The sequence below is a fragment of the Lampris incognitus genome, chromosome 11 (assembly GCF_029633865.1).
Source record: "Lampris incognitus isolate fLamInc1 chromosome 11, fLamInc1.hap2, whole genome shotgun sequence".
NCBI lineage: Eukaryota > Metazoa > Chordata > Actinopteri > Lampriformes > Lampridae > Lampris > Lampris incognitus.
Genome location: NC_079221.1, coordinates 26,192,734 through 26,217,321, shown reverse-complemented (window position 1 = coordinate 26,217,321; position 24,588 = coordinate 26,192,734). Strand labels below are relative to the sequence as shown.

The 24,588-nt window shown below is 43.5% G+C and overlaps 1 protein-coding gene across 5 annotated transcripts in view; it reads right to left on the bottom strand.

Moving 5' to 3' along the window:
• The window catches only part of parp4 (poly (ADP-ribose) polymerase family, member 4), a 79,986-nt gene that overhangs the window by 5,535 nt on the left and 49,863 nt on the right, over window positions 1–24,588 (bottom strand). Inside the window, exons 24-35 of one of the 5 annotated variants that reach the window (XM_056289243.1) lie at window positions 22,958–23,145; window positions 22,011–22,110; window positions 20,448–20,618; window positions 20,042–20,122; window positions 19,857–19,937; window positions 17,522–17,617; window positions 9,488–9,697; window positions 7,508–8,567; window positions 5,458–5,617; window positions 5,161–5,260; window positions 2,347–2,449; window positions 1,406–1,538 (exon numbers count right to left, since the gene is read on the bottom strand). In XM_056289243.1, coding sequence (XP_056145218.1) covers window positions 1,406–1,538; window positions 2,347–2,449; window positions 5,161–5,260; window positions 5,458–5,617; window positions 7,508–8,567; window positions 9,488–9,697; window positions 17,522–17,617; window positions 19,857–19,937; window positions 20,042–20,122; window positions 20,448–20,618; window positions 22,011–22,110; window positions 22,958–23,145 — 2,483 coding nt within the window. Of the gene's footprint in view, window positions 1–1,405; window positions 1,539–2,346; window positions 2,450–5,160; window positions 5,261–5,457; window positions 5,618–7,507; window positions 8,568–9,487; window positions 9,698–17,521; window positions 17,618–19,856; window positions 19,938–20,041; window positions 20,123–20,447; window positions 20,619–22,010; window positions 22,111–22,957; window positions 23,146–24,588 lie in introns of those variants that run through there. The other 4 variants (XM_056289244.1, XM_056289245.1, XM_056289246.1 and 1 more) reach the window with 4 other exon arrangements.

Genomic DNA, 24,588 nt, shown 5'->3' with positions numbered 1-24,588 from the left:
ACCACCTGAAGCTCAATCTGGACAAGACCGAGCTGATGTTCCTCCCGGGGAAAGGTTGCCCGCACCGAGACCTGGCCATCACCATTGACAACACCATGGTGACGCCAACTCGGACTGCGAGGAATCTGGGTGTGATCCCGGATGACCAACTGTCATTTGCTGCAGACTTCTCCTCTATAACATTAGGAGGATTCGCTCATTCCTCACCGACGAGATGGCACAGGTGCTAATCCAGGCTCTGGTGATGCCCCAGCTGGACTATGGCAACTCCCTCCTTGCTGGCGCCCCAGCATCGGCCATCAGACCTCTGGAGCTTGTTCAGAAAGCTGCAGCTTGTCTGGTGTTCAACCGCCCTAAGTTCTCCCACACAACTCCCCTTCTCATGTCCCTACACTGGCTCCCAGTAGCTGCTCGCATCCAGTTTAAGACTCTGGTGCTAGCCTACAGGGCAGTGAAAAGAACAGCTCCTTCCTATCTCCAGGTCAGGGTCAAGCCCTACATCCCTGCCCGACCACTTCGCTCTGCTGCCTTGGGACGCCTGATTGCCCCGTCGCTCAGAGGCCCCTGCTGCCGATCAACCTGGTCACGGCTCTTTTCTGTCCTGGCCCCACAGTGGTAGCATAAACTCCCCACTGATGTCAGGACAGTGGAGTCGCTGCCCATCTTTTGGCGCAAGTTGAAAAATCACCTCTTCAAGAACTACTACCCTGCTACTTGCTCTTAGCAGTCTTTGTATTCACTCATTAAAAAAACAAACAAAAAAAACCTCTTTCTTGCGCTTTTACTTTAGCACTGGTTTTGCTCTTAGATGCACTTATGACCTCTGATGACTAGTAGTTCTCCTGATTTCCTACGTTAAATGCACTTATTGTAAGTCGCTTTGGATAAAAGTGTTGGCTAAATGACTAATGTGGTTTTTGTTTTGTTCTCTCTGTTTTTATGTTTTAGGGAATTTTTGGATATGTATTTTTATCTTCTCTGTTGCACTGCTGTGGGCTGGGAGAAACAGCATTTCGTTTTTATGTGCACAGGTACATAATGAAAATGACGAATTGAATCTTGAATAGACTTCCCACAAGGCAGTGGGGCAGTGGTTGGCCATAAACAGCCTCTGGGGACCACTGCTGCTCCGAGATCCCCTACCAAGTTTGCCTGAGGCCGCGAGGTGCCCATTTACCATGTGTGGCCATGAGGAGGCCTTGGCAAAGGAGAGGCTATGTACTGGTGGGGGAAGGCTTACGCACTGGGCTGCTTCCTTGTTCACCACAAGGGCTAGCCAGCGGCAGCAAGCTGTAAGCGAGAGGTTAGAAAAGCAGGCAGTAAGCAAGCATGCATCTTTCCTCTACTGTACTAGACACATCGCATCATCCTGTGCGAAACACACACAGGATTTTGGGAGTCAAACCTGGACTCAGGAAGGCTGTCTAGACTGAACAGGGTTCGGAGAAGCTTGCCTTCCTCCAACCCCTCCACCCTCATTTGTTGCAGCACCAGCAGAGTGGCCACCAGCCTCAGGATGTCTGCATGGGCCTTCACACCTACACGACAGAGAGAAATAGTTTCGACAGACGGTAAATTATACTGAAGCATTTGGAGAGATCCTGGTGGTCAGAGGGGGAACTGGGGATGGAAATGAAAGAAATCCAATAAGAGGGTTATGACAGTCTTTCAGGTATAATATACTGTACTGGCATGCTTCGATTCAAGCTATCCATTGATAATGGTTTGCTTTATTATTTGATAACAAACACTGTACATATTACTTTGTGTGCTGGTACACCATTTCCAACATAGTTGCACAGCAACTAGATGCCAGCAAGCAACATCGTGTGGTTAAAAGGTGACATTAACCCTTCACTTTCACTGATTAGAGATCATGTTATTTTATGCATTTGTTTATGTAACATCAGAGACAAATGATAGAGCTGTAGCAGTTATGTGCACTTTCACGTAGGAACAAATCACGGTATAGACGATGTGAAGGTTTTGCCAACAGTGTTGCTCTAACACCAAAATGCTACCTGGAAAACCGCCCACCCTGTGAAGCCTGGTACACACACCAGTTGTGGCATTTAAGGTGCTTTCATTTCACATAGACGTGTGCCATTAAAGGTACAGGAAGCTGAAATGCACACTGAAAAGTTGCATACAGCACATGGGCTCGACTATTTGAGACAAAGGAAATTTCTCAAAAGCTTTCAAGGAAGCTTGCGTTTCATTCCAACTTCCTTTAGACCCCCTTCCTAATTCACATTATTGATGCATACATACAATAGACTTTAACATACAGACAGAATTGTGAGTGCAAACATCCCTATTACTGAGCTATAGCAAGTTGTTCTGTACCTAGAGAGCAGATGCCCTTGTTTTTCAGGAACACATTGGCAAAGGAGTCTACATCTACCCCCAGGAGTTCTCCCAGCTCAGCAGTACACTCCCAGTAGCCCTCCTGGAGAATGAACACACACACATTTTAGCTTCACTCCTTACAGCCAAATTAATGCAGGCCAAGTACTAAATCATTTAATCATCTAACATTTCTTTCTCTCCTTTTTTCTCTTATTGTTCCCAGTAGTTGAGTTTGTATTGTGCAGCACAACTTGCATTTAATTTGAATTTACAGTACAGTGGGCATTAAAGAGTTTGAAATGTATAGGAGCTGAATTAACTAAAGAGAAGGTGAGAAGGGGTAGGAAAAAGTGTATACTTCCTCCTACTCCTTTTTGAACATGTAATAAATAATCTGATGCATACAGACATTTTGTTCGCTGAGTTTGATGTGTTGATCACTTCAGATTATTGGTAATGGCTTATGTGTATGTTATATCCTGCTTATTTACACTACCGTTCAAAAGTTTGGGATCACATTGAAATGTCCATATTTTTGAAGGAAAAGCACTGTACTGTTCAATGAAGATAACTTTAAACTAGTCTTAACTTTAAAGAAATACACTCTATACATTGCTAATGTGGTAAATGACTATTCTAGCTGCAAATGTCTGGTTTTTGGTGCAATATCTACATAGGTGTATAGAGGCCCATTTCAAGCAACTATAACTCCAGTGTTCTAATGGTACAATGTGTTTGCTCATTGGCTCAGAAGGCTAATTGATGATTAGAAAACCCTTGTGCAATCATGTTCACACATCCGAAAACAGTTTAGCTCGTTACAGAAGCTACAAAACTGACCTTCCTTTGAGCAGATTGAGTTTCTGGAGCATCACATTTGTGGGGTCAATTAAATGCTCAAAATGGCCAGAAAAAGAGAACTTTCATCTGAAACTCGACAGTCTATTCTTGTTCTTAGAAATGAAGGCTATTCCATGCGAGAAATTGCTAAGAAATTGAAGATTTCCTACACCGGCGTGTACTACTCCCTTCAGAGGACAGCACAAACAGGCTCTAACCAGAGTAGAAAAAGAAGTGGGAGGCCGCGTTGCACAACTGAGCAAGAAGATAAGTACATTAGAGTCTCTAGTTTGAGAAACAGACGCCTCACAGGTCCCCAACTGGCATCTTCATTAAATAGTACCCGCAAAACACCAGTGTCAACATCTACAGTGAAGAGGCGGCTGCGGGATTCTGGGCTTCAGGGCAGAGTGGCAAAGAAAAAGCCATATCTGAGACTGACCAATAAAAGATTAAGATGGGCAAAAGAACACAGACATTGGACAGAGGAAGACTGGAAAAAAGTGTTGTGGACGGATGAATCCAAGTTTGAGGTGTTTGGATCACAAAGAAGAACGTTTGTGAGACGCAGAACAAATGAAAAGATGCTGGAAGAATGCCTGACGCCATCTGTTAAGCATGGTGGAGGTAATGTGATGGTCTGGGGTTGCTTTGGTGCTGGTAAGGTGGGAGATTTGTACAGGGTAAAAGGGATTCTGAATAAGGAAGGCTATCACTCCATTTTGCAACGCCATGCCATACCCAGTGGACAGCGCTTGATTGGAGCCAATTTCATCCTACAACAGGACAATGACCCTAAACACACCTCCAAATTGTGCAAGAACTATTTAGAGCAGAAGCAGGCAGCTGGTATTCTATCGGTAATGGAGTGGCCAGCGCAGTCACCAGATCTGAACCCCATTGAGCTGTTGTGGGAGCAGCTTGACCGTATGGTACGCAAGAAGTGCCCATCCAACCAATCCAACTTGTGGGAGCTGCTTCTGGAAGTGTGGGGTGCAATTTCTCCAGATTACCTCAACAAATTAACAGCTAGAATGCCAAAGGTCTGCAATGCTGTAATTGCTGCAAATGGAGAATTCTTTGACGAAAGCAAAGTTTGATGTAAAAAAAATCTTATTTCAAATACAAATCATTATTTCTAACCTTGTCAATGTCTTGACTCTATTTTCTATTCATTTCACAACATATGGTGGTGAATAAGTGTGACTTTTCATGGAAAACACAAAATTGTTTGGGTGATCCCAAACTTTTGAACGGTAGTGTACATGTTTGAAATAAACCATTTATTCATAACATTGTGCAGTTGCCCATATACTTATGAACTCTCTTCTTTTCAACAGAGGGCTAACACTCAGTCAACTGAGTGTTGCAGACATGAGCAGTGTGTGGCTTTAATATATTATTCCCAGTATCGGATCTAACTTGGTGCAAAGTGAAGTGAACATATGAACTGGATTTATAGCACTTATTAAATTTGACAATATCAAAACAAATACAAGGGGGAGCTGAGGATGGGGGTAGGATAGAGACACTTTAAATATTAGAATTGCACGTGGGAGGTGAGCGAAGGACATGTTCACCAGGTGGGAGCAGATTACTAAACAAAATAAAATATGAATATTCAATCTATGGTAATATTAAATAGTGTAATTCTGGCTACAGAGCAGCACCCAAGGAGGTAGAGGATAGCTGATGTCTTGCTCAGTAACACTTAAGCCCACTGCTGCTATACAATAGGATGGGTTAAATGCAGACAGCAAATTTCATTGTAAGAATACAGTTCATTATAAGGTACAATGACAAAATAAAGTGGCTTTCTTTTCTTCCTTCTAAAGCCAAGACTTGCTTGCTTACACTGGGACTCAAACCTGCAGCTGTGCTGGTTAAACAATCAAGTAACATATTTGTAGTCTGAAATCAGCTGTTCAGTGGTGACGCTGTGGTAGGCTGTTAAAGGTTATTATCACATACCGAGTGCTGCATTTGGAAGATCTTGGTCCATTTCTGCTTCAGGTCTTCATGATCCATTATGGGTGCCTCATCAGGCACCATTCTTACTCTCTCTTGCCTGCTGAACAAGACCATTGAAGCAATAAATTGCACGTGAATATTATCAAGGAAAACAACTATTAATGGGTATCACAAACATATAAATAAATGTGTGAGCATTCACAGACACGCACACACATGCGTGCAAATATAGTGCATTCCCTTCCAAAACCCTTTTTCATCTCCACTTTTAACTTATGGAAATGCTTTAAGACTCACATTAAAGCCTTGGGAGCACCTGATGAGCGATGGCGCTTCTTCATTTTCTGCAATGACATTTGTGCTAGTCCACATACCAGTGCAGGACGACCACTGTAATCTCCCTCCTGAATGGGCTCTACTGTGGCTGGTGTAGTCACTTTCCTCACGGCCAACATTTCTGAAAACGATTGGTCAAAACAGATGCACTCACTGGGGGTTGAAAATACCGGTCCTGCCCTGCCCCCAAAGAGAAAACTATGCAGTTGTTGGTTTGACACAGAGGGCTCACTTTCACTACAGTTGGCCCAAAATGAGAGGCCAGCATCTTTAAAAGAAACCAAACTAAAATTGAACCCCTGTGCAGCAAAAGTGCCTTGTTGACAACCAGAACCTCCTGAAGATGTTCAAAGACAGTTGAATCAGTTCATCTGGACACAATGTTTATTGAGAGAGAAATGCGTGCCATTCTCTTTCAATTCTGGAGGATCAAACTGATTCAACTTTCTGTGATTTTCTTATCTGGATTATTTAGCATGCATATAGACACCTCCTGAAGATGCTGACATTGACCCAAAAGGAGATCCCTGTTCTTGGGCTTTACTTGGTGCTAGGTATGCACCTGATGGTGCAACCATAACACCCAAACAGTGAACAAGTTGTTCATTAGCTACAGCTACTATGGATGATGCACCAAATAAGTCCTGTGGCTCTGGGGCTGCAACAAAATAAGAACTAGAGTGTGATACACCTGTATCTGGGAGACTAGGTGTTCCCACCCCAAAAGAAAACCTCTTCACTCTTTTCACAGAAAGTTGAATCAGTTCATCTGGACACAGCGTTTATTGAGAGAGAAACGTTTCATCACTCATCTAAATGACCTCTTTAGTCTCGACTGACTGCAGGTATCCTCACCCTTATACACAATAGTGACATAACGACCGAAAACGAAAACGATTGGTTTCATATGCAAATTGCCGTGACCATTAACACACCACACTTCACCGACCACATTAACTCTGACAACCACATCAAGTTCACCTGGGTGGTTATGAAAAATGACAGGTTAGCCTTCTTTGAATGTGAAATTGTGGGGGGGGGGGGGCATTTGAGCTTTGATGTTTACCATAAACCAACACAGTGATCAGTACTTAAGGTTTAACTCTCATCATCCACTGGAGTAAAAACTAGGAGTCATCAGGACGCTGTACCACCAAACTGACACCCCCCCACCAACACAGCAGCCGGGGAAGGGGAGAAATCCCACACTAAACAGGCCCTGGTTAAGTGTGTTTATCCTAACTGGACATCTGTCAAAACCAGGAAAATGCCCAAACAGTGCACCAGCCAATCAAAGAGAGGAGAAGGACAACAGCTGCTGAAGTTTAACCCAATGGTGATGCCATATGTGGCTAGATTGTCAGAACAGTTAAGACATGTATTTTCCAAACACAACGTCTCAGTTGCTTTTAAACCCCAAAACACGCTGTGCCAGAAACTGGTCCACCCCAAGGATCGGGTACCCCAGCACAAACAGAGCAATATAGTGTATGCTGTTAAGTGCCGGGAAGATTGCCATGAATTGTACATTGGGGAAACCAAAAAGACGCTGGCCAAGAGGATGGCACAACACAGAAGAGATAACATGTCAGGCCAGGACTCTGTGGTCTACAGGCCAGTGGACACTTCTTCAAGGATGATGATGTGCGCATCCTTGATAGGGAGGAATGCTGGTTTGAACGGGGAGTCAAAGAGGCCATCTATGTGAAGATGGAACGACAATCATTGAACTGAGGACGTGGATCCAAGAGTACATCTGTCACCATCTTACAATGCTGTAATTGCAACCATTCCCAAATCCTCTGTGAATAGTATGCAGTCATTGAAACTCTAGTTAATGGTCACACCTATTTGCATATGAAACCGATCATTGTTTTCGGTCGTTATGCCACTGTATTGTTTATAAGGCTGGGGATACTTGCAGTCAGTTTAGACTGAAGAGGTCCCACGTTTCTATCTCATTAAACATTGTGTCCAGATGAACTGATTCAACTTTGTGTGATTTTTTTACCTGGTTTATTGCGCATGCATAAAGAAGTCCTCTTGGTTCTTTTCTTCTCAGGATCAGAGAGTGAGGCTCTCGGAGACATAGCAAGGTCGCTGGTGTTGCTCACTGCTTCAGCAGTTTCAGCCATAAAACTTGGACCCATTTTACGAACCATTGCACTAAATGAAGCTTCTGGTAAAGCAACTGGAGCCAGGTTAAGGCCACGATGTGTGACGTATGTGGCCACAAGAGCCTCAGCATCTTGGGGACTACTGATGGGGCATAAGAAACGGTTGTCCAAGTCTCTGGTTGTCTTCACACATGATTTGGCTCTGGTCATATTATGTTCGATCCTCATAGGGGATTTTGTTACCTTTTGGGATGACCTCCGGCCACAAACTGCATGTAAAGCAGTGGAAGGGGGAGAAATGGGAACTGGTAGAGGGGAAGGAGCAACAATGGAAGAACCACGAAGAAAACGTGGTGGGGCAGAAGAAGAACAAGGTAGAAGAAGTGGAGACAGAGAAGGAGAAATGGGGACAGAGGAAGAACGTGGAGTAGGAGGAGGAGGGACAAAGAAAGTGCTTGGAGGAGGAAGAAGCGGGGGGACACAGGAAAAACCTAGAGGAGGAGAAGGTGGAGGGGGGAAAGAGGAAGAATTTAGAGGAGGAGGGGGGGAGGTAGAAGAAGAACTAGGGGGAGGAGGAGGGACCGAGCTGGAAAACATAGAGGAAAGAGCACGTGGGAAACTGTGACCAGCAGGGTTCACCAGAGTGGGCTCAAGCATAGATACAGACTGAGAAGGGCTTATGGGAAATGAATAAACAGGAAATTGGTAAGGAGGACCATTGAGGCCTTGGAAAGAGCGCTGAAGTTCAGTCAAGGTATGTTGAGGCACCTTTTCCGTTAATTCCCACATTGGCACAGCAGTTTCTGCCGAGAGGCTGCACATATCCTCTAGGGATTCTGTGTCCATTGCTTTTGCCCTCTGTCCGAGAGCTGTTTGTACACTCGATCTTCCATCAAAAACCTCCAGGTCTATGGATCTTTTGAAGTCATCAGTTATGGTGTCTCTTGCACATGACTGTGAAAATAAAGATGGGAAATAGAGTTCAAATAGGAGCGCTAAATATCAGGAAACGTAAAGTGAATATATATAGAGTTGTGCTCTTGGCAAACATGAAAACTTTACTTAGACTGCAATTTTTAGTTTTTTTTTTTTAAACATGAATTTCATGTTAGATTGCCCCATTGGACCCAATCTTGACATCAGCGTTGTCTGACTGCGCAAGATGTAACCCATTTTGTTGTTGCACTACACAACGAGGCTGGGTTGTGCTCCAAAACTGCCATCTTTGTAAAGTCTGCCATGTCTGTTAATATCTGTATTAACATGTCATCACTGCCTGTCTTATTCTCATCTGTCACACAGTGTACCAGAGTTATAACCTCACTGCATCATTGGATATATGGTCATACAAATATCAAGCAGTGCAATTTCTAAAGATGCCAGAACTTTTTTGGTGCATACATTGTCACAGGGGCAATGCATTGGCCTTATGTAACCATATCTGAAAGAGTGACCAGATTGTAATATGTGACCAAAGCTATTTGTCTACGGCATTATAAATTGTGTCTGGCACAGAAACAGCATAGAACCAAGAACATTTATAAGCCATCTGTGAACCAAAATAGGCGGATTCTAACAGGGGGCGAGTAGTGTGGAAACGGAGAGTAGCTGCAGGATCTCCAGAACAAGCCATTATCTTTATTGTCAGAATGAAGATGATGGGTCATTGCCTAAATGTTTGAGAGAGTTGAAGACTGATTGGTCAATATTAGCAAACTAGTTGAAAAAGTTGTTTTTTGCTCCCAACAGCAAGAAAAATACTGGGAATAAGGTCAAGAGAAAAATAAAAGCCTCAACAATTACACACATACAATAAGTACTGTAAACTGCCCTGCCTCCCTTCTTTCTGGATAAATCAGATAGTATAAAACAACCTCTGCAATTCCCATCCCCCGTTGTAACGACTCCACAGAAGACTGCAGGGAAGACATCTCCACTTCAATATCGTCATCACAACGACCACAATACAGTCTTTTCTCTTCCTCTTCTTCGTCCATCCAGCCAATGTAAGGGAGGATGTCCACAGCTTCCTCCATGATTAACTTGGAGATGTCTGTGAACCCCTGCTCTGGTTGCTGAGGATCCTATACCAGGTAAATGATAAATAACATAAGAAGAGTTTTATTCTAAAATGGAATGCCCATTATGTGGAATAAAAGGGAAGCCCACTCCAAAAACATGACTCTAGCTTAGGGCAAATGAATTAGATTTTAAGGAAATGTATTTAATTGACTATTTCATCTACAAAATAGATACACGTTTTCAGGATATAATCATCTACGTTGTTTAAAATTATTTGAAAATTTCAAGAAACTTTCATTAACTTTCTTTGAAAAGCATTTTCAAATCAAACCAAATCTAAAATAATGTATCAGGAATTTTAGATAAAGGAGTTTTAACGAAAGGGGACCAAATATGTGTGTAAGTTTGTGTGTGCGCATTAGGGCAGTCAAAACTGGCCAAAAATGACGTTTGATTATTCCTTCTAAAAAACACATAGGTTCATATAGGTTCCTTCTAAAAAACACATAGGTTCATACCCATCCGGATATATTTTTGCGCATTATGTCCATTAGAGGGCAAACCAGTACAACAGCTATAACTACTTGTATAGGTATATTTATTTAATTGTAAACATGTCTTTTAAATGATCTGCATACCCACACATTACAAAATAAACAAAATAATGTCCTATACTGTAAAACGTCATTTAAAGACCATAGACCTCTCTCTCTGTGCCATGGTTGGTGCTAGAGTGAGAAATGAGAATGTGCTGTCTCTCGGAGCGAGATGAATGACTCGTTAATTGATGTATTATTCAATAGCTTAATTTTTTAAACAATACTTTATTAAATAAAATGCAGCAATATGTTGTACAAAAATAGAAAAAAAGGTCATACACAGGGCATTTTCAGTTTTTTAGTTTTCTTCCCAACCCAAAACACCCTTAATCCCCTATCTTACACCCCATCCTGCAGGCCTCTTCCACAGGAAATAAATTAATAGTAGTATAAATAAAGATAGAAATTACAGTAAATAAAATTAAGTTAATAATAGAACATTACACTTCAGTATAAAAATAGAGATGTATATATGTATTGTATAAGCTTAAAGCTAAGGGCCGTTGCCTGGAATGCCTTTACATGAAAACTGGCCTCATTGTTCATAAAGACGTATAACGACCACATACTTCATTATAAGGAGGCTCTGTCCACAGCTAAATCGTCTTATTATGCAAATTTAATTAGATCAGATGAAGAGAACACTAGAGCTCTGTTTTCCATGATAAACAATATTTTCCAGCCACCGGACACTTGCACCTCACCTGTATTCAGTTGCTCAATGTAATGCCTTCATGACCCTTTTTAATGCCAAAATTGAAAATATTCATCAGTAATTGACCTCGTCAAACAATACTGCATACAATTCATCTTATTCACCCTTCTATGTTCCCCTCGCTTCTTCACTATCTAGTTTTAAACTCCCAACTACTGCAGAAATATCTTGTCTTATTCGCAAATCCAAATCATCTACCTGTCAGTTAGACCCCCTTCCCACTCATTTAGTAAAAAGTCTTGTCTACCTTCTCTATCTTCTTTAATAACTGATATAATACATTCCTCCCTTACCCCTCTGGTCTTGTTCCCTCATCTCTCAAAACAGCTGCAATAATGCCAATACTCAAGAAACCTGGTGCAGACCCCAACAATCTGAATGATTTTCACCCAATCTCAAATTTACCTTTTCTTTCTAAAACACTTGAAAGAACAGTCACATCTCAGGTACACGCTCACTTAACCAACAACAATCTGTTTGAACAATTCCAGTCTGGTTTTTGCTCCATGCACTGTACGGAGACAGCCTTGGTGAAAATTGCTAAGGATCTGTTGATGGCAGCTGACTCTGGGTTCTTAACCATACTTGTCCTCCTTGATCTGAGTGCAGCCTTTGACACCATCTCACATAACACCCTCCTAGAAAGACTAGCTTCCATTGGAATAACTGGCACCCCCCCTTGACTGGTGTAGATCATATCTCTCTGGCCGCACTCAGATTGTCCAACTTAAAAATTTGAGATCATAGTCCTTTCCTGTTACTACCGGTGTTCTCCAGGGCTCTGTATTGGGACCCCCTCCTATCTATTATTTACCTACTACATCTTGGACACATTTTCAGGAAATTTGGCATTAAATTTCACTGCTATGCAGATGTCACCCAGCTTTATCCACCAAGCCTACCTCCACTCTTCTGCCCACTTCCCTTTCTGACTGCTTACTAGAAATTAAATCCTGGTTTTCATACCACTTCCTCAAACTTAATAGTGATAAACCAAGGTCCTCCTAGCAGGCACTAAATCTACTTTGGTCAAACCTGATGCTTTTCTCTGACTATTGACAATTCTACAGTTCCTCCATCACCTCAGGTTAAGAGTCTGGGTGTCATCCTGGACAGCACATTATCTTTTGAAACTCACATCAACAATGTTACTCAGTATGCATACTTCCACCTACGCAATATTGATCGTCTTCGACCGTCACTTACACCTAAAAGCTTTGCTTTGGGTCCGTCGTGTCCGATGATGACAATCCTGCCTCTGTCACTTGTGAGTCTTCTTATGGCTGTAAAGCCCAATCCGCGATCCACAATGTCTGCCACAGACAGAACAGGTGAAATCACTGACTGGGGGTGTAGGTGTGGTACTGGCTTCATGTCTCTTCAGACATCTCCTGGTCCGTCGATCACCGCGGTCCTTCTCGAGGTTTTGCACCCCTTGTTGACAGAGCTGGCACCAGATGGAGTATTGGGTGGCAGTGTCTTCCAGCTGGCTCGGGTTCAGGTCGCACTTTTTTATGATGGTCTTCAGTTGGTCTTTGTACCGTTTTTTCTGGCCCCCTGCCAAGCGGGGGCCAAGATGTAGGTTGGCTATACAGCACTTTACGCAGTAAGCGCTCCTTTGGCATCCTGATGACGTGGCCAAGCCATCGAAGTTGGTGCTGGGTGATGGTAGCCTCCATGCTGATGCAGTTGGTCTTGCGGAGTATTTCAGTATGGGGCACTCGGTCACGCCAGGTTATCCTCAGGATGCATTGTAGGCATCTCCTATGTATAGGTCAGTGCAATCCTCTTACTTTCCCAATCGGAGAAGGAGGTCTTAGCCAAAGGACTGAACTTCGCCATGACACCCAAACAACTACCTATAGTTGACCTCATCACATCCATCCATCACATAACGACAGGCGCGGCCAAACATCAGTACACAAAAGAGCCACTCATATCTATGGCTCGGTTAGTGACGGGCATTGGTAAACATCGGGACACAAAGAGCCATGGACATCTATAGCTCTGACAACAACTCCAAGAGGATAAATTCTGAGTCTCATCACCAGCCAGTCAGACTAGCTTCGTCTAGTCAGAAAGGCACGAACTGAGGAAGCCTCTTGGATGAGAGGCGAAACGTCTTCACGGATATATACCGAGTCCAGTTGCACTTGATTCAACTCCTTTGGATAACCATGACCTGGATGAATGAGAACATTGACAGACGAGACAAGCAAACCATTTGCATGTTCCCCGTTGTCACACCACCAGAGGGCAGTATTTTATGGAATACAGAGGTGTTTTATTGTGGAATGCCCATTTACATCTAGCAGGCAGTTCACCCTCCCTACCGATCTTTAAAAAGAAATTAAAAGAGAAATTGTGTGCTCAGTTGGGTAAATAGATGCTTGCATCTGCATTGCAACTATGTGTCTGCTTTTATCTTCCACCTTTTCTTTATCTTAATTTTTACTTTTATTTTGTTTGTTTGTTTTTCCTTATTATTTATTCTGTTGTTTTTTTTTTTTGGTCATGATTGAAATTTACTGATATGATAAGGCTTCATTATAAGCCCTCCTTGGGTTTCTTACCTCACCAGCACATCCTTTTTTTTCTCGGACTTTCCTTGTGAAAGACGTATTTATGTACTTGATAATTTTGTGCAAACCAATAAAAATCAAACGCCCTGGGATCCCCCAGGAGGAGCTGGAGGGTGTTGCTGGGGAGAGGGAGGTCTGGAGTGCCCTACTTAGCTTGCTGCCACCGCAACCTGACCCCGGAGAAGTGGCTGATGAATAAGGAATGAATGAAAATGTAGGGGATACTAGATGATGGATTACGCACATATAACAATAGGTCATCTGCATACAGCAAGACTTTGTGCTCTGTTCCCCATCGCTGATTACCTAAAAATCATGTTTCAGTTTTCAGTACTATCGAGAGCAGCTCGATGGCGATGGCAAATAACAGCGGGAAAGTGGGCACCCTTAATGTGTTCCACGAGAGAGGGGAAAAAGGTTTAGAGTGATTGGTATGACATTTATTAACATGAGATTTTACCTCTAATAAATGCCTTTAGGGTTTCCCATAATAAAGGAGGGGATGTGCCTTCTATTCTGTTAGTCTCAAAGAAAAAGTCAACGGCTTCAGAGACATATATGCAGAAATTTGCATCAGCCAATAATAAGGGATCTAAATGCCAAGTTCTAAAATCTTTAGGTTTAAGGTCAAAGCAAAGATCAAGGATTACGGTAACATGGCCTGATAGAGCTATTGGTGAGTATTGTGCAGAGACTACTGATGAAATAAACACTTTATCAATGAAGAAATAATCTATATGTGAATCGGTCTGATGTACATGTGAAAAAAAAAAAGAATATTGTTTTGCAGAGGGATGTAAAAATCTCCAGGGATCGATGTATCCGTATTGTTCCATAAAAGCAGAAAAGGTCTGGGGCATCTGGGTAGCATGGTGGTCTATTCCGTTGCCTACCAACACAGTTAGCCGTGTCTACGGGTGGGAAGTCGGATGTGGGTGGGTATGGGTCCTGGTCGCTGCACTAATGCCTCCTCTCGTCAGTCGGGGCACCTGTTGGGGGGGGGGGGGGGATAGCGTGATCCTCCCACATGCTACGTCCCCCCTCCTCACTGTCAGGTGAAAAGAAGCAGCTGGTGACTCCACATGTATCAGAGGAAGCATGTGGTAGTCTGCAGCCCTCCCTGGATCAGCAGAGGGGGTGGAGCATTGACCTGGACAGCTCGGAAGAGTGGGGAAATTGGACAAGTACAAGTCGAAGAAAAAGGGGTAAAAAAAACAAAACAAAAAAAGCAGAGGGGCTGAGACATTTTGGACGGTGTTGTAGCCGTAGGACTAGATCTATCAAGTAAAGGGTCAATGACACAGTTCATGTCTCCCCTCATTATTAATAAATGGGAATTTAAATTGGAAAGAGGATAACAGACCTCTCAAAGTTACAATCATCCCAATTAGGAGCATATACAGACACAAGAGTAGCTGGTTTTTGGTATAGTGTACCAGAGACAATAATGTAACAGCCATTCACGTCTGCAATAACAAAACTCAAGGTAAAGTGTACATCTTCCCTAATTAGAATAGCAGCACCCCTTGTTTTCAAATTAATTTTTGTTTTTTTTTCTCATCCATTATCCAATCCGCTTATCCTGCTCTCAGGGTCACGGGGATGCTGGAGCCTATCCCAGCAGTCAATGGGTGGCAGGCGGGGAGACACCCCGGACAGGCCGCCAGGCCATCGCAGGGCCTTTGAAATTATGTTTTGAATAAAAAAAATCTGTCCTATCCAATGTCTACTTAGTCTCTGTTGATTGGCATTAAGTAAATGTGTCTCTTGGAGGAACATTAGTCTGCTTTTAGGCTTTGGATGTGTGAAAAGCTCTTTGCACGTTTTAGTGGAGCATTCACCCCCCCCCCAACATTTAACAAAATTACCCTTACCGCCTGTCCGCCACCCGCTCGTACATTAGCCGTGGTATGACATTTGATACAGGGTATACCAAGATCATTACTGCAGTCCAAGTTGTATGGCAAAATGAATGAAAAAAATAACAGGTGAATAAAACATAGATAAAAAAGTAAAATAAGCAAAACATGAGTTGAAATAATAAATAAATGAAGATGTTGTCCTGCATGCCCAAATCTGTTCCTCCCACCCCTCAGCACCATTGATTCCCTTGGTACAGGTCTTCTCTGCCAAGTATATTGGCACACTTTCCTACATTTATCTAAGCTTCTTATCAAAGAGTCTCAGTTCCCATATCTTATAACTATAACCCCATAACATAAAATTATGCATGAACCATTAACAGACATTACAAACAGCAAACCAACAAAGGATTGACTCCAAAAACAGAATTTAACCATGACAGTATTGACATAGTCCAGCGTAAAGCTAGCAAACATTAGCCACATTAGCCTGTAACAACTAGCCTCGGTTCATCTTTGGCATTAACATATGAATGACCATATCGCCGAAGTCATGGACAGAATTAAATGTTTGGGATGATCGAATTTTTTTTTACCATACTTGGAATTATTTTGTATATAGGTGTTCACAGTACATTAGGCTAAATGGTCTGCTCCAGTTGGCAGGCAGCCACAAAGTTGCAGGCTTCCTCAGGCGAGGGGAGTCCCTTCCTAACCCCTTTTTTCAGCGTGATGATTAGCGTAGCTGGGAATAGCAAGGTTGGTTTGAGACCCAGGTTGTATAGCTTTGACATGGCCCCCCGGTATCTTGTGTGCTTCTCAAAGACCCTTGGGGTGTAATCTTCGAAGAGCCGTATTAGCTTCCCCTGGTACTGGAGTTTACCTCGATGCTTACGGGCCTTGCAAATAACCAGCTCCTTTATCTGATAGCGGTGAAAGCAAATAATCACGGCCCGTGGCTTTCCCCCTGGAGGTGGCTTTGCGATGAGTGCTCTGTGTGCATGGTCCAACTCGGGGGGGGGGGGGGGGACTGCAAAGCTTGTCTGCCAAGCAGTTCAACCAGCAGATCTGCGAAGAAAGTTGTAGGCCGGGGGCCCTCGATAGACACTGGCAAACCAATGATCCCGATATTACTTCTCCGACTCTGGCCTTCTAGGTCTCCTGCCTTAGCTGTTAGCTTGGCTTTGCTATTGGTCAACATAGCACATTTCTCTTCCAGTGCATGTACATGCTGTTCTAGTAGGGTAGCATTTGTTTCCATTGAGATAATCCACTGGTCATGGTCCTGTACCGTGGCTTGTGTTTGAGTCAACTGCTCCTCTAAGGACGCGAAAGCTACTTTGAACTCTGCTAGAATGCTTGCTTTGTGTTCTTCAAGCAAGCTAGCTATGCTAGCTACACAGGGAGTGCTGCATACAGCGTGAGCTTCATCCTTCTTGGCATCATCCATCCTTGTTTGCTTTGATGATTTAGAAGCCATTTCACTAAAAATTATTTGATGTAGCGTTAATTGCCCGACAAAGGGTATTTCAAATAGTTTGGGGTAATGAAAATTGTTCTTTTTGAAAAAGTGACGGGACAGCGAGATTTTTGCAACCACTACATCCAGATTCCCAACCGGAAGTCTGGATAGCCTAATTTTTATACAGATTAGGTAATATTCATACTGGTTTAAATAAACAATTTGATAGTATTTTTCCACCTTTGCTGAGCAAGAGTGAAAGTAACGTTGTGTGGCTCCTGTCCGTCATGCAGCGTATTGAGTGCAGCGACTGTGATGCTTTTTTTCCACAAACGAATATTAATTTTCACAGGTGAATGTGTTTTTGTTTTTTTTACAATTCGGTTATACATATTCGAATTTGGAAGATTCATTGACAGCCCTAGTGCGCATACACCTTTATTGTGAAGACAAAACTGGTTTGTGATGATGCTGTAGTTGGTCCTTACTTCTTCAAGAAGCTATATTTTAGGGTTATAACGTGGGTTTAGTGTTAAAGTTTACAATTAGGATTGGGTTAAGGTTTGGGTTAGGGGCTAGGGAATGAACGTAGTTAATAGGGGTCATCATAACTATAGAAGCATGTGTGTGTGTATGTATGCACGACAATATGCTTGGATTATATACCCTCTCCTCAATGGCCACAAAGCTGGTGAACTTGGACAGGATGGAGAACTCCTTGCTCAAATCAACAATGAAGGACTTCAGCTCTGCTTTCATACCCTGGAGGGAATCAACATTTTCAATTAACAATTTACAGATCGACAGACACACAATGTATGCTATATGGACAAATGCATACACACATTCATGGTGGTTATATACACACCCACACACAGGTATGGTTAGAAACAAAATACAAAATCTGTCACACATCCATTAACACACACGTTCAAACATGTCAATGCACCTAAACAAGCAGGTGTAACACTCACAATTGTGTTGTCACAATTTAAGTTATTGTATTTGATATATTGTTAGTAGGAGCCAGATTTATTTAATTGTTATGTAGACTAAGTATTTCTAATGTATTGCAGCCGCAATATGTCTCCACGCCACAAGGGGGCGCGCTGGTCTGGCAGAGTATTGTGTTTCTATAAGTGTGTTGCAGTGGGCTCGTGCCTTCAGACGTCACCAGCCTGCTCAACAAGTCAACCACGTCTCCTGTTTTATACTTTCTTTCTGTTTAAAACAGACCCACTTTCCTGTTACTGGCCCCGCCCCTTACCTGGGACCTCTAACACAGGCAACTGTGCTTACACACATACAGTGCATCCGGAAAGTATTCACACCCCTTCACTTTCCCCACATTTTGTTATGTTACAGCCTTATTACAAAATGGATTAAATTCCTTTTTTTTTCTCATCAATGTACACACAATACCCCATAATGACAAAGTGAAAAAGGTTTTGTAGAAATTTTTGCAAATTTATTCAAAATAAAAAACTGAAATATTGTATGTACATAAGTATTCACACCTTTTGCTATGACACTCAAAATTGAGCTCAAGTTCATCCTGTTTCCACTGATCATCCTTGAGATGTTTCTACATCTTGACTGGAGTCCACCTCTAGTAAATTCAATTGATTGGATATGATTTGGAAAGGTACACACATGTCTATATATGGTCCCACTTTTGACAGTGCATGTCAGAGCAGAAACCAAGCCATGAAGTCAAAAGAATTGTCTGTGGACCTCCGAGACAGGATTGTATCGAGGCACAGATCTGGGGAAGGGTACAAAAAATGTCTACAGCTTTGAAGGTCCCGAAGAGCACAGTGGTCTCCATCATTCATAAATGGAAGAAGTTTGGATCCACCAGGACTCTTCCTAGAGCTGGCCGCCCAGCCAAACTGAGCAATCGGGGGAGGAGGGCCTTGTTCAGGGAGGTGACCAAGAACCCGATGGTCACGCTGACAGAGCTCCAACGTTCCTCTGTGGAGATAGGAGAACCTTCCAGAAGGACAACCATCTCTGCAGCACTCCACCAATCAGGCCTTTATGGTAGAGTGGCCAGACGGAAGCCTCTGCTCAGTAAAAGGCACATGACAGCCCGCTTGGAGTTTGCCAGAAAGCACCTAAAGGACTCTCAGACCATGAGAAACAAGATTATCTGGTCTGATGAAACCAAGACTGAACTCTTTGGCCTGAATGCCAAACGTCACGTCTGGAGGAAACCAGGCACCTCTCATCACCTTGCTAATACCATCCCTACAGTGAAGCATGGTGGTGGCAGCATCATGCTGTGGGGATGTTTTTCAGCGGCCGGAACTGGGAGACTAGTCAGGATCGAGGGAAAGATGAATGGAGCGAAGTACAGAGAGATCCTTGATGAAAACCTGCTCCAGAGTGCTCAGGACCTCAGACTGGGGCGAAGGTTTACCTTTCAACACGACAACAACCCTAAGCACACAGCCAAGACAACGAAGGAGTGGCTTCGGGACAAGTCTGTGAATGTCCTTGAGTGGCCCAGCCAGAGCCCAGACTTGAACCCCATTGAACATCTCTGGAAAGACCTGAAAATAGCTGTGCAGTGACGCTCCCCATCTAACCTTACAGAGCTCGAGAGGATCTGCAGAGAAGAATGGGAGAAATACCCCAAATATAGGAGTGCCAAGCTTGTAGCTTCATACCCAAGAAGACTTGAGGCTGTAATCGCTGCCAAGGGTGCCTCAACCAAGTACTGAGTAAAGGGTATGAATACTTATGTACATGCAATATTTCAGTTTTTTATTTTTAATACATTTGCAAAAATTTCTACAAAACCTTTTTCGCTTTGTCATGATGGGGTATTGTGTGTAGATTGATGAGAAAAAAAGGAATTTAATCTATTTTGGAATAAGGCTGTAACATAACAAAATGTGGGGAAAGTGAAGGGGTGTGAATACTTTCCGGATGCACTGTATGTAGATCCACACAGGCACAGATACACATATAGATTCATACACCCACATGTGCACACCTCATGTTCAGCTTCATTGGTATTGAGACTTCCATCCTCATAATCTTTTATGATGGCCCTTGCTGTGAGCTTGTGAAGGATCTAAACATACAGATACACACAGAAATGTTTGTTGTCATCATCATGAAAGAAGACTGACTAGTGAGTGAACTGGTTATGGGGTGTGCGTTTATGTATGGTCTTACAGTGCCTCTTGTTTTCTGTAGCTCACTGGTGGACACCATGGTCTGGATCTCCTGCCCACCCAGCTTGCCAAGGAGACTGGCCTTCACAGACAGCAGCACGCACAATTAGCTGACTCTCAGAATTATGTTTGTTACACTGTACCCCCTAACGTCACACACCCACTTACATTCACAAACTGATCTAATTTTTTTGCACTAAAAAATAGTGAGCAAGTGATTTTTCCTATGCTCAATTTGTAACCATGTATAACATTTTTTCCTACTCATTTAACATTACAGAAGTAATATTTTAGACAAGTTCTCCAACCTCGCATGTAAACTAAAACTCAAAGAAGAACAACAAATTTACAGAAATGTAAAATAAGCAACATCTAACTCAAACATCATATTCACCCCACTTCCATACCTGAGCGCAGTGTGGCACGAAGCCATAGACCAGGGCGTGACAGTTGTTGAAGAGGGCATGGAGCTGTGTGGGTGCCTGAACAGGAGGGGGCGCTGTTGGATTAAACTGCTGCCACTTCACTGACACTGAGCTGCATCCTGGAGAGGTCATGCGCTTCACCTGAGATGCCACCTGATAGCCAGAGAGACACAGACAGGACGAGCCGGTGGACAGACAGGCCAAGAGGCAGACACAAACAGTCAGCAGCCATACATAAATAACTATACACTGATGAGCCAAAACATTATGACCACCTGCCTAAAATGCTGTTGGTCCTCTGTGTGCCACCAAAACAGAACCAACATGCCGAGGCATGGACTCTACAAGACCTCTGAAGGTGTCCTCTGCTATCTGGCACCAAAACATTTGCAGCGATCCTTCAAGTCCTGTAAGTTGTGTGGTGGTGCTGCCACGGATCCCACTTGTCAGTCAAGCACATCCCACAGATACGCAACTGGATTAAGATCTGGAGAATTTGGAGGTCAAGGCAACACCTTGAACATTTCAGTATGTTCCTCAAACCATTCCCGAACAATGTGTGCAGTGTGGCAGGGTACATTATCCTGCTGAAAGAAGCCACTGCCATCAGGGAATACCATTGCCACGAAGGGGTGTATCTGGTCTGTAACAATGTTTAGGTAGGAGGCATGTGTCAAACTGATGTCCACATGAACGGCCGGACCCAAGGTTTCCCTGCAGAATATTGCCCAGAGCGTCACACTCCCTCCACCAGCTCGTCGTCTTCCCACAGTGCATCCTGGTGCCATCACTTCCCTAGGTAAACGGCACACGTACATGGCCATCCACGTGATCTAAAAGAAAATGGGACTCATTGAACCAGGCGACCTTCTTCCACTGCTACAAGTTCCAGTTCCAACGCTTGTGTGCCCATTGTAGGCACTTTCAACGGTGGACAAGGTTCATCATGGACGCTGTGACCGGTCCGTGGCTACACAGCCCCATACGAAGCAGGATGCAATCCACTGTGTGTTGTGACACATTCCTCCCTTAACCATCATTCAAATTTTCTGACTTGTGCCACAGTAGACTTTGTCGGTTCGAAAGGGATGGGATAGCCTTCATTGCCCTCGTGCATCGATGAGCCTTGGGCGCCCAACACCCTGTCACCGATTTGTGGTTTGTCCGTCCTTGGACCACTGTTGGTAGGTACTCATCTCTGCTAACTGGGAGCACCCCACAAGCCTTGCTATTTCAGAGATGCTCTGATCCAGTTGTCTGGCAATAACAATTTGGCCCTTGTCAAAGTCGCTCAGGTCTTTACTCCTGCACATTTCTCGTGCATCCAACATGTTGACTACGAGAACTGATTGTTCGCTTACCATCTAATCTACACAGACCTTGACATGTGCCTTTATTTGGAGATGATCAACGTTATTCGGTTCACCTGTGAGTGGTCGTAAAGTTTTGGCTCATCAATGTATACTGAGTGACAACATACATATATCTATCCTGATAAAATAAGAGACATAAAGACAACACCTGCAAGCATACAGTAAGTCTCACCTTTTCTGCCCAGGTGTGTTTGGCTTTTGAATCAAAAAATTCATAGGCTCCTCCCCCTGCCTGTGCCAGAGCTCTTAACATATGCCGATTGGCTGTCAGGCTAAGATCACACACACAACACACACACACACACACACGCGCGCGCAAAAAAAACAAAAAAACAACAACTTTTAAAGCCTCTGTAGCAAACACAAAATACATGCCTGACAAGCTAGTAATGGATGCCACTGGCACTATCAAGGTTTGGGGTTAATTTCCCACTTATGTTACTCAAGTTGAAATCATATTCAACAATAGACCAAACCACATAACTTAAAACTGCATTAAGGGATTTTCTGACAGTTAGATGGCAGATGGTAGTGCTGCGTTATTATGAATCCCATGGCACTTCTAGGCAAGACACGTCCCATGTAGCATCCAAGCACTAGGATTCTAGGAAGACCCACCCCTACCCTGCCTCTGATTAGCTAACCTTGACCCTAACCCCGCCCTAACCTTAATCAACCCAACCAACGGAGGCAACGAATACTGGACCATCTGGACAATCCTAGCGCTTGAATGCTACGCGGGGCGTGTCTTGCCTAGAAATGCCGTGGGATTCATAATGACATGGTAGGGCTACAGAGCACCCAAAACTCACACTCACAGCTGAAACTCCTCATCTCTTCCCATCCTGTGTTTATGGTGGCCGAAGTGTATAAAAAAAAAATGCTTGCTGGCCATATTTTCAGCTGATAAATGTTCACAGAGGATTAAAAATATAGTGGTAGTAGTAGTGTAGACTGCGGTGTTGATTCTTAATGTGACTGGAAGCAATCTTTTCACATTACAGGAAGACATTGACATCAAAAATATAGTTTAATGCAGCTTTAAAGCGAGAAAGGAAAAAATTATAAGTTGCAAAATCTGTCAACTGCTGTTGACCTGACCTATGACTTCTTGCTGACCTGAGGCCGCAGGTGAAGAGGCGGCTATGTTGTATGTTGTCTCTAACCAGCTGCAGGGTGAGATATGGGTTTTGGATGTGGCCATCTGACAGCAGCAGTAGGTTCCGGAGGCCGCCTGAAGGAGGTAGGAGGCTGAGGCCACGCAGGGGGCGCCACAGCTCTGTGCTACCCCCTCCTGGTGGGGAGGACTGAAAGGACAAAAGTGGGGGTAGAGTTATTGGAGAAAAGTATAGATACACATATTGTAGCATTCATGTTGTACGATTGTAAAAAGTACATAAGAAGTGAACATAGCAGGGCTGCCAACTCTCACGCATTGACTGAGAGTCACGTAATTGACACTTTTCACACGCTGTCATGCTACACATCCATTTTCTCACACAGTGAAAAACAACTTCATAACTGATAGCATCGCACCGCAAACAGAGGACACAGTGACAGTGCACGGACGGACAAGACAGAGCAGCACAGTGCAGCAGCAAGTTATTCAGACCATCGGGGTGAGCGAGAAATATACACAAATATATTGCAATTTATCCACATGCATGCTGCCCAGAGTAATTTCAGTCAGCAGCTCTTCTGGCAGCAGCACAGCATCTCTCCCTCTCCTCTTGTGCCGTGCGCATGCAGGCAGGAGTGAGAATGAGTTAAGTCAATTTTATTTGTATAGCCCATTATTGCAAATTACAAATTTGCCTCAGTGGGCTTTACAGCAATACAACATCCTGTCCTTAGACTCTCGCATCGGATAAGGAACAACTCCCTAAAAAAAACCTTTAACAGGGAGAAAAAATAGGAAGAAACCTCAGGGAGAGCAACAGAGGAGGGATCGCTCTCCCTAGACGGACAGACATGCAATGGCTATTGTGTGTACACAATTTAAACAATAAAACATTGAAAGAGGATAACAGAATTATAATGGAATTATAAGATATATGAAGAATATGATGAGGAGGATGCCAAGCAGTTTCCAGATGCCACCGGAACAGCCACCGGAACAGCTACACGACCACCATCACCATGTAGACCTGGCAGGAGGACAGACTACAGATGCACACAAGAGAGACTCACATCATACCATTCAGATACGTGGGAGGAGACAAAAAAAAACAAACAAACAAAAAAACAAACAAAAAACAGTCACACATCGGAGTGAAAGAAAGATATAACATTGAAACAGGATAACAAAATATATAAATTTATAAGATATATAAAAAGGAAAATGTGATGAGGGGGATGCCAAGCAGCATCCTCCTGATTAGGGGGATGCCAAGCAGCATCCTCCTGATTGCTCCAGATTGCCCCTGCTTCACTCACCTGTTCCCCTTTCTCCGATTGGCTGTTCTGTTCCTGCCCTGCGCACCTGCGCCCAATCTCCCTCCCCTTTCTATGATTGGATGTTATGTTGCTGTACACCTGCGCCCAATCTCCCGGATTGGCTCCCATGCGTATATATTCCCACTGGTTGCCCTGGCTCCTTGTCAGATCATCTCACAGAGGCACACACACACAGACATACATGTTGACTCTTGGTCCCATTCCGAGCCTTCTCTGCTGTTTGTAGCATCTGTACCTGCTGTCTGTAAGTTCTTTGTTTAATTAAAGCATTGGTCTAGTCCTGTCCATCTCGA